This window comes from Ischnura elegans, chromosome 3 (assembly GCF_921293095.1).
Source record: "Ischnura elegans chromosome 3, ioIscEleg1.1, whole genome shotgun sequence".
Lineage (NCBI taxonomy): Eukaryota > Metazoa > Arthropoda > Insecta > Odonata > Coenagrionidae > Ischnura > Ischnura elegans.
The window spans coordinates 43460852-43488670 of NC_060248.1; the positions used below are offsets into that span (position 1 = coordinate 43460852).

The following is a 27819-nucleotide window of genomic DNA, read 5'->3' on the forward strand; positions in this document are numbered from 1 at the left end:
GTACTCTAACCTTCAATGCTGGAGGAGGTAGCGTACCTCAAATACTTCATAGTTTGTAATAATTATTTTTTCATGGTTGTGATAATAGTTTTTTTTAATGTAACAATACACCAGTAAAATGTTGACTCCTAATTTGACTCTTAACTTCTAAGGATGTGAAAGTAGATTCCGGTATTTTCTGGAAGGAAACTCAATAATATTGCATTTAAAAATGTATTGCTGAGGCAATGGCTCTTGAATCTCAATCTCGAAATATTGAAATGAATACATCTGGGCAAATGAAGTACTTACCTATTTCTCTTATCTAAATCTTGAGTGTCATTACAAGAAGAGGAGGTGCATTAAACTTTAATATAGATAGCATTTTTTGAATTTTATGGAGATCTTAGTCTACGAGTCTACTCTTAGCCTAGTCTACGACTAGTCTCGTATATGCGTGGGATACGTGTAGTATCATCCCCCTGGATTTTTGTATCGGGCTTGTATTAAAGAATTTATCTTAAATGTTTTTCAGCATTGTTGCTCGCTACTATTAACAAGCAATTCATGATGCTCTCACAATTGTACATAGCACTTCGTTTCGAATCCCAAGTTAGATCCATACGGAGCCGCCTTAGATTTATCTTACCTGATGGCGGCCTTCTTGGCAGGTTCACGGGCAACTTCTCTCTGTTCTTACATCTCGTAGCCTTTTTTCACCTTCGCATAGCGAACCTCAAGGGAATGCGTGGTATCCTCCCCAGTCCCGGGACACACCTACACATTTCTGGTTAATTTACATAATTAACAACATTAGTGATTTCTGTGAATCATGCTTTTGTATGATGCCGTCATCTGTGGGGACGCACTAAACTAGTTGCAATAACGAAATTTCACTTAGCCAAGCGGTGAAAAAATTCAAACGTCAATGTATTGTACACAATGCGCCAGGACCGAGAAGGGTACCATGTGAAATCATACCGATGCATCGGAAACCGATGGTTTTTTTCTTTTAATCGATTAATATGATTATAAGTATTCAATTGGTTGGGGTAGGTTTACGTGGAACAATTTTTGCGAATCACTCCGACCTGCCCCACATTGAACCCTTTTCAATCCACTATAAGTCCAATTCCCTTTCATTCCATTTATAAACCCCATAATCTCCCTCCTCCTTCTCAGCTTACCTATCATTCTTTCCTTTACCTCGGTTTTAAGCATCCCTTTCTCTCTTACTACTCGCTCCACCCAAACCCTTTGTCTCCTCCATAACTTATCTAGTAGTTTCTACTCCGCGCTGACATGGTATAGGTCTCCTTGTTCCCTTAGTCACTTTCCCATCATCCTCCCCTCTATCGCGTGAATTTTTATTTTTTTTTTTAATTCTCATTTTTAAACCTGCATATTGAATAGTAAAATTCGATATCGGTTGTTATCTTGGATACTTTTAGAATCCAAGCTTTATCCATCAAAACGGGTGTCATGACATAGGTATTTTCAACATTTTAGCTAAGAGAAAACTCTATTACTTGCTTAGCAACTGCGGTGGCAGTCAACCTGCGCTATTCAAGCTAAGATACTGTCGTCGACGCGGACTTTTCCGAAGCTCCATCGTAAATTGAGTGTAGGGGGCGTACGCTAGATCAATTCCGCCAACATGCTGCGTCTATATCGTTTGTATGCATCAGGTTGTGAGGCAATGGGTAATTTTTTGGTGAAAAGTCTTTCTGGGAACTGCGGCTTCCTCTTAAGTACTTCCTCGTAATTTGGTCTCCTCCATTTCATCAATTCCTAGTACCAGCGTCCGAGCTCGACTTGGGCTTCTTCCTGCTGCGACTTTCCATTTTTTCTCTTCGCTCGTAAATTACACGCCTATAAATCTTTCCTCATGGCGGTTGCCCAAACAACCCTAAAATGCACCGTCTTTTGCCTTGAATTAATTCACTTAGTGTATGCGGGTCACTCTTTTAAATATACCTCTTGCTGGAAAAATGTATAAAGCTATAAAGAGATATTCTTTATTTTTCCTCTATACGAATACTTATCCTCATTAATTTTCTTTCAAGCTAGCGGGTCTTCCTACACGACGTAAATAATGCTCTTTTGGATAAGAAGGTATGAGAGTGTAGTGGTATGTCATGTATTTAAAAATTGAGAGAAGATGATCATACTGTGATACAAACGTATATCAGCTGCATCACAGCATTTCCTGATGGCTGACTGTGATTGGGAACACTGTTTTCCGACTAAAATTCTGGTTGAAGTAAGTACGGCAGTTTCTTTTCTTAGCAATCCATTTTGCCCGGAAAAAGTCGTAGTAAAATGCAAAACTACGTCAAAAATTTCTTGATTGACAATTGCGGATTCGTAAACGTGCTTCTAAAAATATTTTTGCGACTTTTTTCCTAGATCGCAGAAACAAGTTTTCAACCCTGGACAAATTAGTTAATTTTTAATCGAAATAATTGGTATAATTTCCTGATTCCTGAAAGTAAAAGCTATGATAAAAATGAAGAATATTTTATTATCGTTTCACTTTTCAAATTCTTTTGCAACATAAATTCCTCTCTCGTTAAACTCTCCATTTCGTAAAATTTTCTCGTTTTATATTTTTTGTGAGTTGATCCAATAGTTTTTTTATTGCTTTAAATATTTATTTACTTCCACTTGTAATGATCGCGCCTTGTTTTTTTAATTATCACAAAACAAAAACTTCGGGTTAAATAGGGTACTTAAAATTGTAATCATTCGCATTTTAATATTTTCTGGCATGAATTAATATGAATTTGAACGTCATCTTTCTCGGTATAACTTTCGTAAGGCGGGAAACTCATTAAAATTCAAGGGAACTTCATTTTATACGTTTTATTTCTCAGGCATTACTGTGAATTTAAGAAACTACCTCTGCGAAGACAATGGCGCATGTGGATTTCAGAGTGATCTTCTGTACAAAATTTCAAGTGAAGAAATCGCTTAGCTGCCAATTTTTTGTGTAGCAATGCTTTTGTAATAATATAATCGATAATATATCACCGAAAGTTTATCTTTAATGTGAGACCAGCCATCGAATTTTCTTTGAACGGTGATGTATCTACTAGAAAATGTATGTGACTTGTTTAGAAAGTATTCAGTGCTCGCCCATTTTCAGTAGCTTCTTCAATCTACGCTGCTGTAATCTTTCGCCTTCATCCTCTTTATCATTCAATTATCTCCTCAAATATTTCTCTACTCTTTCTATCTATTTTCCTTCCTCTAGGACATTATCTTTTCTATTCCTTCTTTCATCTACTGTTACAATGAGAATCCTTTCACCTTTTCTACTTTATATTCCAGTTTATAAAGCATTCATCTCTATTTTTTGGTTACGCCATCCGAGATTCATTCGTTAGAAACTCTCGTAACTATCTTCTATCTTTTTTGCGAGGGTCAATTGGTATTCCTCCCCAATAGGACCTGGATGAGGTCCATTGGGACGAAGGGAAAGATTTTCCGTCGTTGGATTCTGCGAGCGCATTGATGACCGCAGGAATGAAATCAGGGTCTTCATTCGATTCATTTTGGAACAGATCGTCATCATGCTTGGTGAAAGTGCTTGGACTGGCAAGATAGGATGAATGGTTGTCGTGGCGATGTAATTATATTTAGTGTTTATATCTTCTTTTCGTAACGGATATGTATAATTAATGCGAGAAAGTAAATAGTGAGAAAAAAGAGAAGAGTGGAAACAGTTCGGAGAGAAAGTGGAATTTACTTGTATTTATATTTTTTGCGAACGTAAATGCTCGTAGGCGGTCTTCATACGCTAATGTTAAGGTATTGAACTCCATGTATCAAGAATCAATAATCATGTGATAGAAATAAAAAATAAAAGATATTGGTTTTGCAATATTTTGTTTAACCTTAACCGACCTTGAAATGACGATTTGGGTTTTATTAAACTTCTAGTCTAGGGTTGATAACTTGCATTCCTTTTTGTCCTAAAAATTTGATATTCCAAAGCCAGCAATTATTGAATTTGAAGTAGCTCATCCGTCCGTAATAACATTGGTGATAAAACCTGAATCCAATATTTCATATAACACTTGCTGCTGTGGACCCGGTACCACACGATTGCTTCAAATTTGAAATGCTTTATTGCCGGCTAAATTCGTAGTCCGTGTACAAACTCTGATATGATATCTTTAAATCTAAACGAGTAATTTCAAATGTGCTATGAACAGTAGTGAATTACCATGCTGCATAATGGAAAATTATTTTTGTTGCAGTATAAGGAACTTTTATTTTTATTAAATTCAACTATTTAAATACTCATTTAAGCCAAGACTCTACTTCATATGCCAGGCTAGATTTTTCAGATGAAAACTCGCTGGGTAGAGGGGCGAGCTTTATTTCTTTTTTTTAACTTCTAGTGGAATTTGATCTATTGTAAAAATTTAATGGTGCGAAATGAATTACTCTGCTCGATAATGTGAATCAGTGGATAAATCATACGTATATGGGATCGTGTAGCATATGTGGCATGGTTTATCGAAACCGCTGTGAATCTTTTTTACAACCCAAGACGTTATCAACGTTATACATTGAGGTTAAGAGAGAGAAAAAAACTCAATTTTTTGCGATAACTTTTAGGTAGAATTCCAGTCGTTCTTTCATCGTTCTTTTTTAATGAATTTCAAGAAAAGAAAGCCACTGAGGCTCGAAATTTACATCAATATTGATAGGCAACATTGTAAGGTTCAAGGAAACATTTTTCTCGATCTAAATCGTGTACTATTTAGATATTATAATTCGTGAAGACTGGGCACAAAACAAGTCGGTCGTAACAAAAATTGAAATAGGGTATTCCGCACGTAGAGGTAGAGTATTCAACTTGCGCCTGGCGGTTAAGTAAAAAGGAATGCTCAGAGAGGCGGTATTTTTGCTTGGGATTCTGAGCACGAAACGGCTGAGGAGTGAGCAAGAAAGAATTTATTCCGAAGGCGGAAGTGAAGCTGGAGGATTTCGCCGGTGCGTTCGGAGTCTTGGGCGCGAGGACATTTCGTGGATGCACCACGTTGGAAGTGATGCAGCCACGGAAATGGCGGCCCACCGTCGGCGGAACGTCCTGAACGATTTGGAAGGATTCGCGACGGAAGCTGCCTCGAGAATCTCCGGAGATTTACGAAAGAAAAATGTCCGGAATTCGAAAAAAATGCATTCTGATATCTCTCTCCTCACGTAGTCTTGTCCCGGAAGGAGGAGCACCAAGTCTTAAAGATTCTGCGTGGCATTTTCCTGATTTGAAGTTCACTTAACTGTCTCTCACGCGTCAAGGCTAGAAAAATAGGTGGTACGGATGACTCCTTTGTCATTCCCGAACCTATCCAGCCACGGCCCCTTTTCCCTTGAGTGAAAGATGCTGCCGATGAATGGAAACTCCATCATCTTGGGGTGGCGAAAAATCGTGGGAGAAACTCGATTTCTCGGTGAAAGGGATTCCGTTGATTCGGAGAAGGTGATTGGAGTCAAACTCATTTCCCACGTAATTGAAAGAAGAAAATTTCTTGATTGCTCCAGTGAAAGCATGTCCAGAGTACATTTGCATCGGTTGCCTGGAATCATGATCGGAATGGTATTCTTCCTTAATTTGGTGATAACATTTTTTTACCGCCCGTAATAATGTATCTCGTTATGGTAAATTGTGCTATTGTCTGTATTCCATTGGTAATTTTGAAGGTAATTATTAATTTAATAATTACTCAACAGTTTAGACCCTGGATTGATGAAAAATAAGACTCTTTCGTCGTGTCTTGTACTATCCATCCTCATCCATTTGTCTATTTTTCCTTAATTTTCAAGTATTTACTCGCCTTTCACGTTTTTTGATGAAATAATATTGACACTGAATACTTCTTCAGTTTTATACAGCATTGTAGTCAAATATTGAATTGTATATTAGGAACCCTCACGTGTTACAGGCATGTAAAATTGCCTAGCAAAACCTAATGGCACATCTGTCACCAAAAATACTTGTCATATATTAAATAAAAAGTCAGATTAAACGATAAAATATCATGAAGCTTAAATTCATGTATGCAAAAAATAGGAAATTTAACGACATACTTCGCTTTTTTTTCTGCTGATAACACTTTCTTTGGCAATTTCAATTTTTTCTCTCTTTTTGCCGTTACTATGCTTAATTTGATGAATAAATATAATTAAATGGGTTCCACGTCAATACGTAAACGGCTATTTCGTAACTGACATCTCTTAAACGGACAGTTCGTAAACACGACGTCTCGTTACTTTAGTAAAAATAGTATAAAATTCGATTTTAGCGGCTCGTATCAATTCAAAAAGACCTGTTTTTATGTATTTTATTTTTTAAGAATAAAATTTCAATAATATATGTAACAGTAATAAAGAATTTGAAAATTTCTTTATCATGAATCCGGAAGATAACTTTATCAGTAAAGCTTGCCCTTGCCATGGACAAAAATCATCCGTGAATTTAATGGAAATTATGCAATTATGATTGTTTTCTGAGCATCCCATAGGCTTTACCTTAATTTGAATATGATGTTTTCGAGTCTGTATTACAGCGTCAAACCTGTTTGTTAACATAGCCATATAATTAAACTGTTTATATTATTTGAGGGGTGCAGTTTGTTATTTTGGGCTTATAATTCTCGATCATGTTAGTTCTCTCGTTAATTAATGAATTGCCTTATTAATCAGCAAACTCATTACACCTAAATAATGAATTCTTCGGCTAATTACTTTATCAAAAAATGAAGGATTGGCACTGGTCGGTCAAAAGGCCATAGAAAATACACTCCGAACTGTAGGTATCGCGATCCGAAATGTATGTATCCGAATGTATCGCAACTAAATTAGAAATGGTGTTAACGCTGAATTACAGCCGAAATTGGTGAAGCTTGCCGAGGGAATTGCATGGAATCAGCGTTTATTTTCCAAGCGGAAGCGTTTCCGATCGTTACAAGTAATGGGCATTGGCCGCTTTTACGGATAGTTTTCACCACACACGTCGATACCAGTTCTCGTCAGCGCTTATCAATGATCCGTTTAGCCCCGAATCTCTTTTTTTTATTCGTTTGCCTGGAGCAGATGTTTTTGTTCAGTCCTTTACCCGTTACCGTATAAATAATATTTCCTCAAACCTATCACGACATCTCTCTTGTTTCCTCCCTATCTTTCTCTTTTCTACATCTAAATCTGCATGCTACACCGCAAGCTGCCTAAAATGGCGTGTGGCAGAGGGTGTTAGGACACCAGCCGTTTACACATAAAAATGAGGTGCTCTAACGAAGTTGGGACTAGCATTTATATAAGTCCTATATGGTCCGGGGGAAAAACTAATTCCCATATCTATCCGTTCGGCAAAAAATCTCTCTTAATTTATCATTTCTATCGGACCTTGAAATATAGTGTGTCTCTAATATTATGTTCTCCGTGTCGCTCTTAAATATATCCATTCTCAATTGTTCAAGTAATCTAAGCCTAGCGCGCAGCTTCCGAGTCTCTAGGGGCTTCCAGCCTCATTCGCTTAACATCTTGGTAACACTGTCTTTGTATCATGCAACACCGCTTTTCCAACTGTGGTCATTACCCTTTGTTCGCCGAGTCATTTCTGTTCCACTCCGTTCCTTGAATCACCTCCACGTCGAGAGATTAACGGCACCTTCCAGCCTCATCTGCGTTTGATCTCATTAAAGTGAGGCATTTTTACGTGGGAGAAACTGCGAAGTACGGAGAGGAGGAGAAAACCATGGGAGACGCTGGAAATAGACTACCGCAAATATTATGCGGTGCTCAAAAGAGTAATATCTTCCTTGCTATGCCTCCAAAAATATCACATACGATTGCCTAGCTATTCTCTCATGCGGATGCCAGCTTACTTCGCTATGATTTGCTGCGTGTAGCTCATTTGGCAAGGTTTACGTAATGTACTTTGTCAACAATGTATTATTTCTACATGTCATTTATGCTGATTACTATTTCTTCGTGGTGAAGGTATTTTGATTTAAAATTATATCGATACGATCCAATTGCTCTTATAGTATTATGAGTAAGGGTCCTCATTTTTCATTATATTATATGGTTTTTAATGTATCAATAATCGTTGTCCACGTTTCTCCGTTTCCACCCTTGTAGTCAAGGGAAAGTAAACTGAAAGAAATTCATCTAGATTATAATTTAATTTTTAAGCATCAGCGTTTTATCCTTTGGCATAAATTCGCTACCAACCACTTATTTACGTAGTTTCACATCTGAACAAGAGGAGAATCACGCCCTATGCCCTTTGTTTTTTCACTGTGGAGTTGCGTAAACCAAATACATTTTGGGTAGCAAGGGAACGGTCCACATTTTTTTATAGCTATCCTTATTGATTACCAGTTTTCAATTAATTTTTGCGTACTGAATGCTCTTACGTGTCATGCCCGATTTTAAAATAATATATTTATTTTCAACTTCCAGCTAGGAGCATTCCTTAATGCTTCGTGTAACCTGATATGCAAAGATTGCTTGTGTTGAGAGGGGTTATGTGTTACAAAAGCAGAGAGATGCTATAAATACCCCTTGAATGCGGATTTTCGGGAAGTAGTAACAGGACCAGGATGGGTGATATCCAGTATTTTGGATTGAAGGGGGATAGAGGAGCGGAATCGTTAAATTCTTGTGAACATTAAGGGAATACGTCATTCCAACTCGTCTGGTTGATTTTTTTCTTATTTTGCGACGTAGTATTTGGTTAATGATGTATGCTGTCATCGTTATTATTGTATGATATCATCAATTTTGACATGCATCTGGGGTATCAAAATAACTGATGAAGAAAAACGTCAAAATTGAGGTTCAGTGAAATGCTTGTGAAAAAAAGTTGTACTCTAAGCATTATACTCTATAGAAAAATGCTCTAAGGGTGTACTCTAAGCATTTAAAGATGAAAATATGAATTAAAAATATGTAAACGACTCAAAAGAAGACAGGACGAATAGAATTGGTTCGTCTTCTGAATTGACGGCCGGTGGACATTATTGAAGAATTCGTGAGTTGGTAGAATCCAATCAGTAGGATAAAATCGGCTCAGGTTTTTCCTAAGACTTTGTTTCATAAGTGTTTCCTACCCTCAGTTTTATATACTGGAGCCAATTCATGTTATTTTCTCTTCTGAATGCCATAAATAGATGAAATATTACTTCTGAAGGGTATAAAAATAAATTGTATTATAATATGTTTTATATGTATTTTAGTATTTTTCTTTTTTAATACGTATTTTAATATTTATTTATAAATACCTTAGGTCATTAATTCACGCAAACAATTAACGACGTAAAGTAAGTTTTTATATAATTTAATTTGTATTATTTTTAACCTGTGATTGGTTATGGAGTTTATTTTGTCATAAACATTTTACCGGCTACAGTGCTTACAGCCGTCATTATAAGATAATGTTTCTACAAAGTACTTAACCCATGGCGCACTGTGGCGTTTAGATATGTTCGTCATTATATTTTTAAGTGGAAATTTTAGAAATTCCTCTATTATTATTATTATTAGTATTCTAGCGATTAAGGTAGGTTTTTCAAGCTTGTACAAATTAAAAATTATTTCTTATTTACTTTTATGCAAATCATTTGGGCAAGCTATTGTATTTTGATTCTGTTCTTTCCTTGGCAATAATCCTGGAATTAAAGATTGAGTTTCTAGTAAACAAATTATGCAAATTAGCGTCATAAGTTAAAATGCCTTGCTCAATTACTTACAATTGCGGAATTAAAATCAGGAATGCTAGAATGAGGAATCGGAGGTTACATTTGGAGATAAATGGAGATTGATAGTGAGTCTCTATCGAATTTGGACCGCATTTCACGTGAGGATGATGGAATAAATAGTTTAAAAACGCGGATGACCCGTCTTACTTCTTTGTCGGCGAAATCTTTCGATGTGGCTTAGAACTGAGCCGCAGGGAAGGTAAAGATAACTCAACCTCGGGCACAGTCCTTTTGACTCCAAGTTGCAAATCACTAAGATCAGGTCAGGGATTTCTGTAGACCCCCCCTCTGTGATGCCTGCACTGTCCTACTAACCTACTTAGGCTCTCAATAGAGTCTATGATTAGTTTGCGCCCTCAGTGCGGTGAAAATACTAGCTTTTGCCTGTTTCACAATGGTTATTGCCTCAATAGCATCATATTTTTCCCATCCTCCCAAATCGATCGGTCGTAAGTCCCGATTTATTTTTCGAAAGATTCTACAAAAACATTTTGAATCGTTTGAATCACTGTCAGATTTCAATATCGAGTGTATTTTAATTAATTCGAAAGCAGTAAATAGCTTTGTCTCATAACTAGTGCGGCTACAGAAAACTATCATCTATCACGACATCAGTGACTAAAAATTCCAATTCGAGTGTTGAAATAAGAGTATTTTTTTTTACATCATTACCTTGATAGATGATGTGTAATGTAGAGTATAAACATGAAACTTCAGGGAAATCTTGGTGGGCTACAATTTGGTGCAACAATGTGGGTTTTTTGCGCTCCATTTGTGTAGTTGTTAATAATGTTGATTGCCCTTTGAAATTATTTGGGGTAAAAATAAATTGATCACATATACCCAGTAGGTATCCGTTCATTCGTTCTGGTATCGGTAACTCTAGGAACAAATAAGATATAGTCGGGCTTATTGCCCCTAATTTCAGAGGAGTTATATGTTCATCGCGGAATAAAACTTTTGGAAAAATTGAAGGCTCCGTTTTGGACAAAAGAAGGGGGAAATTCGAACAGTCCATGAATCCTTATATCCTTATAGAAAGGGAAGAACGTGGTGGGACAGTAAGAACAACCGCTCGGAGCTCAGATTCATACCATGCTTCTGCGTCACCTATTTTGAGACTTAATTCCCTCGCTGTGAATTTACGAGCGGTTGCTGTCCTTTTCATTTTGTTTGAGCCGCTTATAGCATGTGAACCTTTGGCAGTGGTTCAAATGATAATAAACGGTAAGTGCGAGAAAAGCGTTCAATTGCGATTTAGATTAAGAAGTGCGTTGGCTGAATAGTCTACCGTGTTTGGAGGTGTGGTATGTTATTATTTTTAACTTCAACAAATCCCAAGAAGTGAGGAAGTAAGCAATATTTTAAGCTTATCCTAATGAGAGCGTTTTTTCTCCTTCTAAAATAGAGCAGAACAGCTACAAGTAACGCCGCAAGCATAAAAAAGAATCCGTTTAAAGCATATTATAAATAGTGCGTTTCAAAAAATTTTGAGCTAACCCATCTAATAGGCACGTAAATGAAACTGTTGGACAAGTAAGCTACATTTTTTAGTGTTATTTTAAGCAGCACCTCTAATTTAGAATATAACTCATCCCGACCTTTCAAAAGTGTTAAACATATCCCTGGATGTGCGAAGTAATATTTTAAAGTTGAGAGAAAATTATGGGGCTTCTTATTAGCATAGTATCTTATAATTATCGCGCCTTTGGTGATGAAATGACGCATCCCAATGAAATATTTGTATTTATTTTTGAGTCTTAATTTGTGTGTGAGGAAAATTTCATTATTAATCAACTTTCATGTTTCACTCAGCCGCCATCACAGCATTTGGAATTAGAATTCCTGTGTAATCAGATAGTTTTCCATTTCCTTTTAAATCTCAACAGCATTCCAAGCTCAATTAATTATAGAAAAATATAGGTTTGAATTTTTTATAGGAAATTCTTAAAGCCTAATTCAACTCAGAAAATCTTAGTAACAAGATGTCCGATATTGCAAACTGATGGAGAAGTCTTCTGAGTCTTTAAAATACTTTCCGTTTTCTTCCGGCAAAAAAATCACGGGAGAGGACCTTCTATTTTGACTGATGGAATCTTTTTCAAGCGCACACGTTTTAGCTCGAATGAAAAAAATACGAATCATATCAATATCACTTTGAAACCCATTTTTGCCCCTCTAAGATGCTTTATTTACGATATATCCTCGAGGGAAATGCGAGTGAAATACCGAAAAGGAAAAGCGAAATGACAGGAAACCTTATTCCTTTCCAAATCGAGAGCAATCAAGCACCAGCAACGAGTGGAAGGTACTATAAAAGTCATTTAGCCATTTTTAGAGAGGAAAAATCGATTTAGACGCAAAATTGGAGCTTGGAAATAGCGAATGGATTTACTTAGTGCCTTTCACTTATTTTGATGAAAGATTATAAAATATAGCCATTCGGTTGCATCTTTGCGTAAGAATATTAATCTCTCTAAAAATAAAGTTGATATACCTTTAATCCTTTAACTCCAGTTTGCTTTGGCTATTTGGTCATCTGTGGTAGGAAATTTTCACCCGATTCTGCTTTTATTATCTGCTTTGTTATACGCTTGATCTCATTCCTCGTTGCACTGCTGGTTTCCGTATCCATACACCTGAAAGGTGTTCATATTACACCCAAGCTATACTCGTTTTTTATTACACTTAAGTGTATGAGTTTTACTGTTTTTATTATTGCTATCTTCTCGCTTGGCTCCGTATCATATTTACTCCCTTCTTACATTTGTCATAGAAAGGAGCACGTCATATGGATGGCGTTCACGTGAACTTATTAAATTTTTTTGGGTATTCCGCATTTAAATGTTTGGCGTATTGGTTCTTTAAAACTCTGCTTACGAGTGAAAGAAATTTATAGGCGTAATACGGGTAGCATTTTGCTCATGAATTCTTTGGGAATTTTCTGGCGCCCAGCATGTGATAGTAGACTCCCAGGAGTCACTTAGTGGAGAATCTGTTTCCTAAGGAAATGCTAATTTCAGCGCCTGGCGGCACTTATGGAATTCCTGAGTTGGTCAGCGGAATCGGTAGCGTAATTAATTATGGTGGAATAATACATGAAATACAGTAAGGAAACTATTTAATTTCCGTAGTTAATCGCTTTACGGCTGTGTAATTGTTGGGAGAAAGGTAGGAAAATGAAGAAAATGGGGACCGTGGACGGAATGAATAGAGGTATTACGTAGGCCGAGACGATGATATAATGGCATGGTATAATGGTGAAAATTCGATCTTTTAGCTATAGGAGATATACACTTCTCTTTTCATTGGAACCTACCGTAAAACATAGAAAATTTCTAATATAAGCGAAAGAATTTTTGGCGCTTTATTTTTTTAAGGACATCTTGGATACTATATTTTACCACCAAATAAAATAAATTCGTTGGTATTAAATCTACTTTGAATAAAAGTGCCTCAATTTTTGATGATTTTTCCTCTTCAAATTTTATGACAATCAAATAATTGTATTTTTGTGGAAATTTCAGAAAATAAATTGGACGTAGCGTGCGTTGAATCGTGACAAAATTACTTGCATTAGTACAACGTAGAAGTTCAACCCATAAAGTGGGTAACCAATGTTTTACGGCAACTCAGATTGTTGAAATTATACTTACATAGGTATGAGGTTGTAAAAAATGCGTTAAACAGCTTTCCCTTAAATTCAGTGCATAGCAGAGCTTTACACGCGATTAACGAAGCAGCGCAAATACCTCCATCAGGTTTTTCTCCACATGTTGAAATCTCTCTTGATAAAGCGTAGAATTACCATATTGTCGCTATATTTCAGGAGATCGCTCTGTAAGGAAAGAATTAAAGCTAAAGAATTTCCTTGGTGTGTATCATTGGTCAAAAGTTAATCCTAGGGATAAATTTTCACAGCTTGACTTTGGTTTACCCGGAGAATTTTAGTTGATTTCCGCAAAGAAAAGAAACTATAATGCACCGGAAGTGAACATTGTTATCCGAAAAATACTCATATAATTCTTACTGATTGATTCCCTCCGGAGACATAAGATTAATGCATTTTTTTGGGTTCAGTGCGTATCGTATTTTTCTTTGATCCACGCTTAGAAAAATACTAAAGATTTTTATCAGATTAGCATAAATACCAAGCGTCATAGTCATATGCCATACGTTAGTTTCAATTATGACTTCAAATAAACCAAATTGTCACTCAGACAAAATCTCCATTGCTGCCTCTAAAATGGTAGTACTAGGTACGAAGGTCATTGGTTTTGAACGCCTGCTGAGAAAAACGATATTTTCCTTTTTAAAATTCATCCAAAAAAATTCATCTCGTGTTGATTGGTTGGCGCTGATAATTTGAGTTTCACACCGTGACTACCGTGAAGTTTGAAGGGGCTCCATGAGTGTTTCCTCATTCAAACACGGTGGAGAAGTTAATTTCGACCATTAATCGTGGTTGTTGGCCCTTACCTGCATCATGGGTAGGGAGAAGCACAGGAAGCTGCCGAAGACCCAGTTTTGCACAAGGAGAACGGCCAGCGAGACTGGTAAAACCAAGAGGCACTTGATGGCATCGGCAATTGCCACGTTGGCCAGGAAGCACAGGGTGGGGTCCCTGCTATTATCGCCGCCCCTGACAACGCTCCTTCGCCTCCGCCGTTCCTCCCCGCGACACCCCTCGGCCCCCAACGCCTGATGCTGAACCCTGTAAAACAAAAGAAGTCGGTTTACCCCACCAGGCGTGAGAAGGGATGAAATGATTTCGTGTGTGCAAGAAAATATCACAAAGCGTTCGGGAAATCGATATATCGAAAATCGGGAAAGAGTGATGTGCAATGTGCATGTGATGTGAAGAGAGGAATGTGCATATTTTTGTACTTTTTTCGTTTTCTGTTAATAAATGTGATTGAACTAAAGAGTTAGAATTATACGAAAACTCCGCTTTTACGAACTTTTCCTTGGTCCTTTGAGGAATTTAATAAAGAAATTACGGCCATCTTGGCTACTTAACCAATTCTCACCTTATCATCAGTTCTTACGTATGGTCATCACCATATAATTCTAATGTTGATTTAAAAATCTTTCCTTTTACAGCCGTTTGATGGAAAGGGTGGGACGATGGTTAAATGCTACGTATCTGTTGCTGAAATAAATATCATTTACGGAATGTTAGCCGTCAATCCTGTGATGTATAGGAAAAAATCCTTTATCATTTATGTTACTGAATTTCGTTTATAACGAGCGAGTTTTACAATATTTTCCATAAACTTATGTCTGTTGCGAATTGATACAGCGGTGGATAAAATATTAGAAAACTTAAGTACTAATAAAGACGCATTCATGTAATCAATATTCCCATGAGTGAATATTTATTTACTTCAAATGAAAACTCTTTATTTTTGTCGAGATTATGTTAAAAAGTTAGAAAATGGTAAAATGAAAGATTTATAAATATTGTTTAATGTTTGCACGGAGACATAACCAGTAAATACGTGTGTTTGGGTGGGTGTGCAAAAGGCTTATACCAAAGTCCCTCCCCTGCTAGTCGTTAATTATGGTAATTACGGCTGCCTGGTTGCCTGCCAATATACCAATTCCCTTATCTAACATTTTCTGAAGCCGATTTGCTCAGTGCTCGCTACCGTAAATCACTTTTTTATTTGATTTTAACATCAAGATTAAAGTAGACGGCGGCTACAAGGCCAGTGATCTTTATTAATGGGACTTTGAGATGGCACGTGATTCGTACTGGAGGAGTAACTATTAGAGTTATAGTCCTTAAAAAATATTTTCTAACAGCTTCATTTTATTTGCCTTTCCCTGCTTTCTTTTATGTGAGGCCAAGTGAATTTAAACGAAATTTACTGTATACGAAAAAGAGCGCCTCATTTGATAGTAATTATGAAAGAAGAAATTTTATCTAATTACTACTTGTCTTAGTTGTGTAATAATAGTGCTTTTATTCGAAGTAATCTGGTGAACGTAGAAATCGAGAAAAAATCAAAAATAATTGATCGTGGATGTTTGATTTGTTGAAATGATTGATTTGTTGAACTAAAATCAATTTTTGTGGCACCTACATGATTAAAGGAAATTTGTTACTAGCTCAAAGTTTCGATAGTTGCACCCCCATTATTCTAAAATTCATACTTATACTAATTTTTTCTCAAATTCCATTGCGTATTTCATCCATGCAAAAGTCTTCAAATGCATATTAATTGATGCATGATTTTAATTTTCTACGTAATGGATGATTTTAAATTCTGAAAATTTGTCAATTATGAGATATATCCTTTAACGCTTGGAGAACTATCTGTAAAAATGGTTCATAAGAACTCCATCAATAGAATTAGATAATTTAAAATTGCAAAAAAATGTTGGTGATAAACTTGACAATTACCCAAAAGATTTGTTTCATTACGAGCTGAAATTTCGTTTTTATTTGTTTGAGGCAGCTTAGCAATTGACCTCTTTTGGTTATCTTATTGTTGCTGTAGCGGCCTTAATATATGCCAGAATACTAAGAACAACGGGAGATCCGTTCATTTTCAGGTATTCGTATTTTAGTTTCGATTTTATGGAATAATGTTATTTATGGATCAACTCGATGAATTCTTTTTTTGCCGATAATTATCTTCGGCAATAAATCGTCTTACTGCATGAAAAGTTGGAAATGTATTCGGAGTCTGTTTATACGGCGTAATTGATTAGCGCCATTTTTGATAACCACTCATTATTATCTGTTAGCACTCGGACATTAAACTTATCGGTTCAAATCCTCATTTGTATATAATTATTATTTGTTCAAATCCTCATATCTATCTCCTTTAATTTGTCTATGTTGCCGATATTAATTTTATATCCGCTGTAATTTGAGTCGGAAGTCATTTTCTCAAAATAAAAAAAATATTGCATGTTGTTTTAATCCTCACGAATTTAATCATTTCATCCAATCACCTCTTTCTAAAATTAACCCGGGAAACACTTACTTTTAAAAATCTGAATTATGTTTTTAATCAGCTGATTTCAGACAGCGAACAAAAAATATGTGAAGGACCTTACTTATTACTGAGCCCAGTGTCATAATGTATCGAGGACCATTCTGCTATGGGAAAATTGATATAATAAATGCAAAAATGTTTTCTGTATTAATGGCGCTAACATCACCGTAAATTCTTACATAATTCGTTACAGCTCCCAAGGAGAAAGCTATCAGCTTAGACTCTGATTAATAGGCTTCATTGAACGGAGGCTACGGAGAAGATAAATTTCAATTTGGTAAAACGCTTGCCAGAAACAAGTTTTATTTTTTGAGACTAACTTGCGGTTGAAGGAGACATGAGGGAAAACTTCCTTCTCTCTCTGCAGAAAATTGATTACATTTCCGGAAGGGAAAGCCTTCGCTTATTGAGCACTAACTGGGAGTGCCAAGGGAAGACCCATCTGTTTCCGGAGTGGAAAGAAGGTTGGTGATCAAAGAGGCTTTAAAATTTTGAATTTCCGAATGTTTTTCCACTAGTAGGAGGAGAAATCACTGGCTTAACTCGAGCCAACTTTCGGAGACATTTCACATCAATCATTTGGAATAAATTCTCGCAATTTCCTTCGGTGTTCTTCTTGTCATCGTGTATATATCATTTTAGAATACCAGTGTTGCAGATTGTTAGATTATGTTTTCACAAAGTGCAAATACAAATTATGGTCTTTAATCATTCACTCTTTTTAATATATGCTCCTTTTATTCGACTTGGAAACAATGAATTTCGTCAGAAAAGTATCAGTGAAATAACCTGCAGTACGAGGACGTTTTTTTTTTTTAACCTCCAATCCTCCAATAGCTCATCAAAAACACCAAGCGACAGGCGGGTACTGCGTAGGTAGAGCAATTGCGCGTCCTCCGTACCACAGCCTCAGGCCATTTCTGACTGTAAGTTCTTAGTTTAAGGTTAGTAGCAATCTCATTAACTACATTGCCTCAATTAATTCTCCTTCCAAGTGTGCACTGGGGAGAGACACCGAGAAAACTCGCCGAATGGCTTCAGCATTGACCTGTCTTGGCCTTAATGCCGATAAAAGAGAATTTTTTTAATACACTGCGGCTAGATTTTGAAACATTTCGTCCGTTCCCATTCAAAACAAAAGGAGAGACATGATGACTTCTGGAAGTGTTCTGATCCATGACAACGCCCGTCATCTCAGCGCTGATGCAGCCCAACTGCTCTTAGAGCAATTTCAGTGGGACATTTTCCATCACCCGCCCTGAAATGTCGACATAGTGTCGTGTGACTCCCATCTTTTCGCTTAAATGAAAAAGTGGCTAGGAGGAAGAGTTTTCAAACGGGCGATGAGCGTGCAAAGCGAGCAAGGCAAATGCGAAATTCGTAGGAAGTCATTAGCGGCAGCATCCTATGAAGAAGGTATAGCAAAGCTTGTGCACAGGCGCGACCAATTCCTCAATCGCCGAGACTATTACGTTGAAAGGATACCATAGGTGTGCTCAAAATTTAGCAGTGAAATAATTTTTGATCAATCACTTCGTATCCTGTTTATGAACCATCGTAGGTTGAAGATAAAACGGCCCTCGTAGATATATACATCGTTTCATTTTATTACATTTGGTATAACAAGGAAAGTCCCTGAAGTGTCACATCCAGATGTAGTTCCAATTTTGCTAGGTATTAGTAAATGAATATCCATGGTTTCAGCCACAAATGTTCAATACTCATCGAGATATTAGCGACGGAAAGTACAAGAAAAGCGCCTATATGTATGCACTCATCATCCCAGCAGTAGAACCTTATACTCCGTTGCTTGAATGAAGAGCATTAACGCATACTGCTGTTCTGTGGGTTTCTTAAGCGTTTTCCTAGTACTTTCCGTCGCTAATATCTCGAAAAATATTGGGCGTTGGCGGTTGAAACAAAAGCTACACCTCATGGATATCCATTTCTATCACCTAGCTTGAGCGAGATCTGGTAGTGACATTATGGGAACTTCCTTAGAAGTAAGTAAGGAATATATAATTAAGCAAAGAAAATCTCTGCAGCTTCCTCTTACCGATTCCGTTTCATTCTAGCATTGCATTTATCATATATTTTTTCTTGATTTTCTTGATCCAATTGGTTTTCTATAATTTGTTTCTTTAATTTACTACGTATCGCCGTACTGAATAAACAGAGGCCATGGTGATTCTTAACTCAAACATAAAAAATGTAATGTGAATATTTGTTTTCTTCCTTAATTAAATATCAACTTTGGTGTTGTAGAAAATATCATTTAGTTGTTAATGGCAAACTCTCGGCACATACGTAACAAATTCTTGCATCTGATATGGTTAAAACTTGGTTAAGACACGGCTGTTATTTGAAATATGTAGAATAACATTGATATATTGTTCTACGACACAAGCTATATGCTTTAACCGCTAACGTTACGCTAACTTAACGCTATCTAACTTACACTTAACGATCCAACAACGTTAGGTTTAAGTTCTTTAATGGGTTTATGTCTGATTTCCAGTATTCAGTGCCACCTTTACGCCTCATTGCCAAAATGTGGCTTTTTTCACATAATAATCTTAGGCAAATGGCCGATACGGAATATCGATTTCCTTCAGCGTATGCAATGCCTCATCACCTTATATATGTGTGAGTTGCCTATACTCAGGATAGCACTTTCGCGCAGCGGGCGTTGTGCTTCTATCATAAGGTATCGCCATGGTCTGCCGACTGGAGTTACCTTGTCACTGTGAATGTGTTTTGATTTCATCTCATTTTTAAATTTGATTTGCAAGGGAATGGACTAAGCCTCGCCCTATTACACCATCGAGTCATAAATGCGAACGGTTTTGCCGGGACTCTGTTCAATATTGGAATCCCATTTTCCCATGTCTTCGGAAATTTTCAATCGGATAAAGAAATTATTTATATGTAATCGTGAAAAAATTTGATTATTCGTAATTATTACTCACTTGTTATTCCCGTTAATTACTTTGATGATGATATTTACAAATACGACGATGCGTTAAGCGGCTCCCAAATGCAAATTTAGACTTTTTTTAGTCTAACAAGATTTAAAATAGCCCACTAACATCATAAGTGATGGGGATAAGATTTATGCCTGTTATAAATCGATATCAAGACTGAGGTAAAAAATTAACATATATCTATGTATACTGTAATTATACTCGAGTTACACTTCCCTTGTTGTTATTTATTTTAGGACCATATTTAAACGCTATATTCTTCTGTGAAATAAAATTTACACGGTGCGAAATATAAAATTTATCTACTGCAGTAACCTTAATTTTTTCTAATCGTCTTGAGTCATTATAGCTGTAAATCTCTAATATTAGAACAATTTATTGAAACATTTCGATGACTTTAGTGGAATAAAAATTTTTGATTGATTATTTTTACACGGAAACATTGTTTTGTCAAGAAGTTGATGGGGAAAGAAAATTTTTGAAAAAAAAAACAATTTAGTTGGGGATTTCATTGATTAGCTTCCGCAAAATAATTAATGAGTTTTTGATGAAAAACAATATTGCTGAATGGATTATTATTGGCTCACCTCCTTAAACTTTTGCGTCAATGTATGATGTTTTTCGGGAAAAAATACAGAAATAGGCTAAGTAATGACGCTGTCAGCCCGGCGAAGAACATGTTTTCTACATCAATATGAGGGCCATATCGGTATTTCATATTTGCATTGGTCATCATATGGCTCTTGCGATAGGAGTGACGACAATTAGGAGCTCACCTTGTCGTATGGACCCCGGACACCGTCCTCGGTGGCTCGGGGTGGCTGCGTCTTCGGCTCCTGGCGGCCGCAGTGCCGGGGAGTGCGGCGCCCGGCGAGAGGACGGCAGCGAGCAGGGCTACGTTGGCCGAGGTGCCGGCGAGGACGAGTGCGGCGTAAAGCACCACGAAGAGCGGGTAGACGCCCTCCACGGAGGGCCTGAGGTGCGGCCGGCCGAAGTCCACCGTGTCGTTGCGGAAGCCGGACAGAAAGTGCACCACCACTTCGAGCCACTTGCGGGGGATCGCCTCCATCTCGGGCTGCGTCCAATGCACGCCACCCTCCATGGTCGATTAGAGCTCAGTTCAGAAGGACGGCACGACACGAGGTCAAGGTCACCTCGGAGCGATATGTCACGGTCAAAGGTATACTTCTATAAGAGCACCAGGAATAGTCGCTAATATCATAGTACGTACTTCCTCACTCGTAATCGTTTATGTTTTTATCTAGTCACTGAGGAGACCTTATCAAAACTTACGTAGCAAATGGGATGTGCGTTCTATATCTTTGTATCGCTATATGGTACAATTTTATGGAGAATTTATTGTCTCATCATACAAACGTTACTTTTTCGGTCACCGAATATAATTATACTTTACCCCTTCACATTCATTTAACGGGAGTGTTCATTTACTAATTTCATTTTTGGCTATTCAAAACCCTCGGTGCACTCATTATAGCTGTCATTGTAATCAGTGTATTTTTTTGGCAGGATGATTGCAGAGGGCTCATGTTTGTGCGCTTTTATAAATTTGAAGATTTCCTTCTCTACATGCGTATTTATGTCACCAACGCATATATTCAAGTTTATAGAAGTTAATCACTACTAAACTCCGTGTTACTAGGCAACATAGTGACCATAGTCGACCCTCGCAACAATGTTACTGTTCCCTTCTCTCTCTCTCTTCCCCAAACCTTATGTCACTGTCTCCTCCCCTGTCCACTTGTCGCTCAGGCGGCGCACATACAATGATTTCAGTCGTTCCTTTCTAAACTCCTCACGTCCTCCGGCCAAAGTCACACGTTTCACATTTTTACCTGTCGGAAATGAAAGAGAAGAATATAAATAATTCATGGCAGCAAAACGTAAGGGACTGGTATGTGGATAAAGGTTTGAGAGTTCAAAAAATTCTAATGACGATATTTTTCGTTATTTGTATGCATTTATTTTGTATTCAGTGTTTGTGCAGAACTATGAAATTTGTTTTATTTGTTAATGTATAAAAATTTATTTAATATCACGCCAGAGCAATGAGTTTTGTTATATTTAATTCAAAATTCCTGATTTTATCGTTTTCGAAAATTTTTATGTCTCATGTCACGCCGTGTTTATCATGGTTAATCGGGTTTAAAAACATTTTTTGGAACTTGAAAATTTCAAGTAATTATTTGAGTATCCATAAAATATAAATATTAGCAAAATCGGAACAAATTGAATTTAAAATATTTGAATAGAAAATGTTTCGCAAAATATTTTCACTGTTTGCCGTAAATAATTTAATACAGTTATCATGACCCTTTCGTAAACGTAAAGAAGACTATTACATTGAAATATATGTTTAAGATGGAGGAAGTTGTTTTTATAACCGTAATTTTAACTGCTGAAAATACTGTTTAAGTTTATATTTGTTTCTTGTCTTTTTAACTATTTGATGGCAATAATTATTTTCATAGTTTTTCGGCAATATATCACGGAGCATACGACTGACTGCTGAATTGATTAATATTTATAAAATGTTCTTGCAATTATGCTCATAGAGTTATAAAAGTTCTGCATCTATAAGCTAGTTAGTCGTAGAACTATAGGACTATAAGTTATTAATTTTTTCCTAAATTAAATGCTTATTTTTAAAAAAATTAATACAGCGTTTGCAAAAGTGGCGTTTGACAATCGGAAAGAGCTGATGAGGGGATCTTTATGAGTAAGTACGAAGGAAAGGGAAGTGAAGTCTGCGATGAAGTGTGAGTGAAGCGGTGCGCTTTGCGGGGCGAAAGCGTGGAAACTGAAGATGTAAATCGAGAAAGTAGTGGAGGCGCTTAAGATTCGGGCATGGATGAGAATGGAGGCAGTGAAGTGGACGGAGAGAAAAAGAAACGAGAAATGCCATTCGCGGTGGATGAGGGGAAGACACTCGGAGAGGATATTCGAAGAAGATAGAAGAGTTGGATGAAGTGAGTAGTATTTCGCATGGATGGGATCGGGAAAACTGCTAGAATGTAGAATTTAAGGTTGGCGGAAAAGGGGGTCGAAAGGAATAGGTTATGTGGGTTTAATGAGAGGGAATGCTCTTTTTTGTGAATCGAGAAGGAAAGCTTACTGTAGGAGAGAGATAGGCCAAGGAAACTTCTAAAATGCTTCATGTGAACCTACCTTTACAGGCTTTCATAATGAAAACAACAAATAAATTAATGGCCAGTTGCAAGGAGCTTCCGATATCAATTCGATGGCTATCAGTCTTAACAATGAAAGATACTTCGTTACTTCCACAATTTATTTAAAAATTACTACGAATTAATAAATTGTGGAAGTATCAAAGTGAGTTCATTCCTAATGTGGAGCCCTTTCACCACCTAAAAGCATCAAGTTTCGAGTTAAGCTATCAGTCTCATAAAGTTATGGAACTCATAACTTACTCTACCCGGTGAAATCGGCCAGACAATTTGTATGGCGGTTTATGGCACTCATAAACCAATGGAACGTCCATACAACCCATTTTTGGTGGTTTTCATGGCTTATGAGTCTCATACCCTTATCTAATACCGTAAATATGTATCGTTCATGCAGCCGGTTTTATGAGAAGCAATAACTTACCGTATCTATTGAGACGCGGAATCCAATGCATAGCGACTTCCGAAGGCTTTTCTGGGTTATATTCTGCGATGTTCTGAGCCTTGAAAATTTTCAAGATTGCGGAAGAGGAAAGTTCACTCGTAGGAAATAATGTCGCCCCACGCGCTATTCTGCCACAGGTCCCTTCGCCGCTATCTGGCCTCGACGACACTCGGCCTGTCTTCAGAGTCGCGATCGCGGTGATTCACTTTCGCCGTCAACCCCTCTACTCCACAACGGTCCCTCCTCCTCCGTCTCATCTGGCCATCTCAATCGGTGCACTTCTGATTTTTCCAACGCGGAGTGCTCCTTGACGCGGATTTCGGAATTCGCCGACCTGCTTGACTATACTACCGCCGAGTCCCTCTCGGGGCGACTCCGCATCCGACTGTGTGGGGCCACGCGTCGGGCCGAGTCAAGTGAGGAGGGCGTGGGTGGGGAGGGGTGCGGGAGGGGAAATTCGAGGAGGGAGGGGTAGTAGGGGTGGGTAAGTGGGAGGTGGAGGATGCGTCTGTTGTCGATGGTGCGATGGGGTGAGTGTAGAGGAGTGTCTCCTGTTGAGCGGATCACGGTAAATGGCAAGTAGGCTTCTTGGAAGGAGCGGTTGACATGAAAATACTGTTTTTGGAACATTTTGGGGCGCTTATGAGGGCTTGTCACTGTGATGGATTACTGGGAGGGAAGTTTGCATCATAGGTTTTTATTCTATCACTGTCACAATTCTCGCGGCTGAGCTTAAATCCACCGAGTGCGTCCACCGGGTTGCGGATGATAACCTCTAGATACAGAGGTTAACTGCGATATAACTGCGAGTTCACTGTTCGAATTGATAGTCGGGGAAAAATAGCAAGGGCGTTCTGACGGGTTATTGGTCTATATTTGATTAAGGTAGGCCATCTAAAAGATACATTAAGCCTGTGAATATGCCGTGACTTGCCGACGGAAACCCGCCAACAATTATTCCTCACATCACCCGTGGGAGACTGCAGCAGCTCTTCTTCATATGTGTGAAGGTGGATACCATCTACATCTACATAATACCCCTCTAGCCGCCTGAAAGGCGTGTGGCAGGGGGTGTTAGGACACCAGCCGTTTACAGCAAAAAAAAAATGAAGTGCTCTAACGAGGTTAGGACTAGCGTTTATTTAAGTCCTTTATGGTTCGGGGGAAAAACGAATTCCCATATCTATCCGTTCGGCAAAACATCTCTCTTAATTTATCACTTCTATCGGACCTAGAAATATAGTGTGGCTCTAATATTATGTTCTCTGTGTCGCTCTTAAAGATATCCATTCGCAATTGTTCAAACAATCTAAGCCTAGCGCGCAGCCTCCGAGTCTCCAATGGCTCCCAGCCTAATTCGCTTAACATCTGGGTAACACTGTCTGTACGCCCGTAGCCGTTTTTGACGAAACGCGCAGCCTTCCTTTGTACTTTATTCAGTTCGCGGATTAAGTCTTTCTGCGCCGGATCCCATACGCTCGCTGCATATTCAAGGTGCGGTCGGACGAGAGCGAAATAGCACCTTCCTTTTACTTTCTCATCCGAAAATCTTCCCACAATACGCTTGACGAATCCTAATTTCTTCAGGGCTATGCCGCAAATATTCTTTATATGTGTTCCCCACGTGAGGTTCGAGGTTATCGTAAGTCCCAGGTATTTCACCATCTTGGTCGGTAAAGCGACATACATTTCACTACGGGCATGGTAACATATACTTTAATGGTTATAGTACTGTGTTGTAGAATCTCGGGGAAACCACCACATTATTATTCCAAGGAGTCGCAACTACTCCACACACTTACTCACTTATTGTCACTATTAGGAAAATATTTATCATATGAAATAGAATTGAGGCTTTTGCGGAATTGTGTCAGTAATTCTGCTTGAGTGGCAAATTAACCTGGAATTACTGTGATAAAAATTATTTTGAAAGTAGATGGACCTAACTGAACAGGCGGAGTGATTCAACGATTTGAACAACACCGAAAGGAAAGGAAAGCGGACGCAGCAGTGAGGATGCCAGGAATTACCTTAGCAGATTAAGAGGGGTTTGTGGATAGGAAGAATCTATTGTGAGGACCATCATGCTAGAGTTTTTATAAATTACTAGGAAATTGACTCATCTAGAATGTAGCTCTTTGACCTGCGTAAAAATAGATGAGAATTTGTTTTTCGTACGCGAAGAGTTTTTCTGAAGACTAAAGATAAATTAAAAATTTTTATAAATTGAATTAGCTCTTCCATTATTCTTCTCATTCATCTCAAAAATATGAATTCGTAAAATTGCATGATATATAATACTTTCGAAAATGTATTTTTAGTTTGTTTACTTAAGTAAACCTCTATTTTATACAACTACATTTTTATCCTATATCCTGCTAAACTCGTCTCGCATCAAAGCACTAAGAGCCGTACACTGTAGTTTACTTTTCTTCCTTTGCTTAACGACTTGCATGCCAAAAAGTCTTTGCCCTGTTAAATACAAATTTAGATGGCGACAATGCATTTGGAATATATTTGTAGTAAGCAGTTTCAACTTACATGTTTGTGTTTATTATATTTATACAGCAGTCATCTTTAATAAATATTATTTACTTCTAATTTATTCTTTTTGGTCAAGAAGAAGCTTCTAATGTGTTTATGCTCAAGTATTCAATTGATTCCGTCAAGTAAAGTTTTCGGAAATTAACCAAAATGGGCTGTGAAAATGTGTTTATCATTTACTTCATTCTAAAATTCATAATGGTTATTGGAATATTCTGCATTTCAAATGCTTAATTACCATGTTTATATCTAGTAGGGAATTTGAACTCTAATTTTTTTAACCAATTTATTAGATTATTTATTAACCGATTTATTAATTTTTTTCAGATCTCTGCGGATGAAGGTTTTTTGCTACCCTTATAATTAAATAACTTGTTAACTAATGGAGGGTAATGTGGATAAAGCTGGAGCAATTATTAAACCGGTCTCGCCTTCGTTTACGAGGCAAGGAAAACTTCTGGCCCGAGATCTCTCACGACGCGACGGGTGGGTTGCTGGCCTGTGGTCGGAAGCGCGACAGGACGTTTGATTTGGCTTCATGTGAACATCTGGTTGGCACACTCCACGGACACAGAGTAAACTAGTTAGCGCGCTTTTGGACTTTCGTCGTCATGCTGGAGAAGGCGTCCCATTATCCGGTATTTATTCGTTATTTTTCATGCGTAACTTTTAATTCAAAGTTTACCCTGGCATATAAAACGTTCGGGCAGTGATCAATCAGCCATTTATCTTGTAAAAATGACTCAATCTTCACGTTACTAAGGCATGATATGTTTTCTGCTATTATTCATGCGTGCATTTAAAGCAGCGGCTTTTACAATAATATATTGTATGAAATGGAAATAGATTTTTTCACTAGACCTGATGCATTTTATGAATATAAATTGTATCAGACAAATTAATTGAAATTATGTTTTGGTATTTTTTCAATTAATTAAAATCTATTAAAAATACCCAGGGTATTTCGTGGGAGAAAATTTCTCGAAGACCCTAAAATAAAGTATTACCGTGGGGTTTACCTATCGAAGTCAAAGCGAGGCAGCATTGTATTTGATATTTCGCATTTACATGTCTCTGTTAATGTGGAGGAGAAGCCCACGTTAATTGGAATTGAACTCTATTTGGAAAAGGTTAAACAAGGAAAAAGATTTGTATAATAGCGTCGAGAAGAGGTTAAGAGTGGGAAGAGTAGCATTTTCCCTACGGAGTTTATACCATTGTGAGTCCTTTTTCGTTTTCCTTTAGAAGAGATTTTTTTTAGTGTGAAATAACGTACCGTGTTAAAAATAGTCGTCATATCTTGGAGGAGATTTTATTCGCCCATAAATTGGAGTTGAAATGACTCGGTCGACGAGGTAGCTCCATATGAAAAACACATTTTAAAAAATTACATCCTAATAAAGAGGACCGTCCATTTAAAAATGGAAAAATTCTTCTGCTTGTCACAGAAAGAGCTGCCATACATGTATTTCATGTTTTTATCGATGTATATCAATGACTAATTTGCGGAAAATTGTCAAATATTGGTGTCATATATTATTTATATCTTTATTTTATTTTTTTAGTTACATCTTTATTCCAATTTTAGCGGCTCGGGCTTTAATGATCCTTTTTTCTACATGAATATAAATAGAAATGACACATATTGCAATAATGTAGTTAATTGAGGGTCAAAGCTGAAATGACGCGACGATTCGGAATTTTCCTGCTACCCCACCTCACGCATTTAATTTGATAATCAATTCATCATGTTGTCCCATTTTATGCCGGAATTGTATCTCTTTCACTTTCCCGGCGCCTTCTTTTGAAAATTTCGGTTTCATATTCATGTATACATTGATATTAATTGGGTAAAGAAATTCGACGTAAATAATAAAG

At 37.4% G+C, this 27819-nt stretch overlaps 1 protein-coding gene across 1 annotated transcript in view; it reads right to left on the bottom strand.

The window, feature by feature from the left end:
- The window catches only part of LOC124155709 (5-hydroxytryptamine receptor 1-like), a 114280-nt gene extending 90515 nt beyond the window's left edge, over positions 1 to 23765 (bottom strand). Inside the window, exons 1-3 of the mRNA XM_046529754.1 lie at positions 23377 to 23765; positions 20526 to 21602; positions 14235 to 14469 (exon numbers count right to left, since the gene is read on the bottom strand). Of these exons, the coding sequence (XP_046385710.1) occupies positions 14235 to 14469; positions 20526 to 20851 (561 nt within the window). The 5' untranslated portion in view covers positions 20852 to 21602; positions 23377 to 23765. The remainder of the gene's footprint in view (positions 1 to 14234; positions 14470 to 20525; positions 21603 to 23376) is intronic.
- Between the last annotated feature and the right edge of the window lie 4054 nt (positions 23766 to 27819).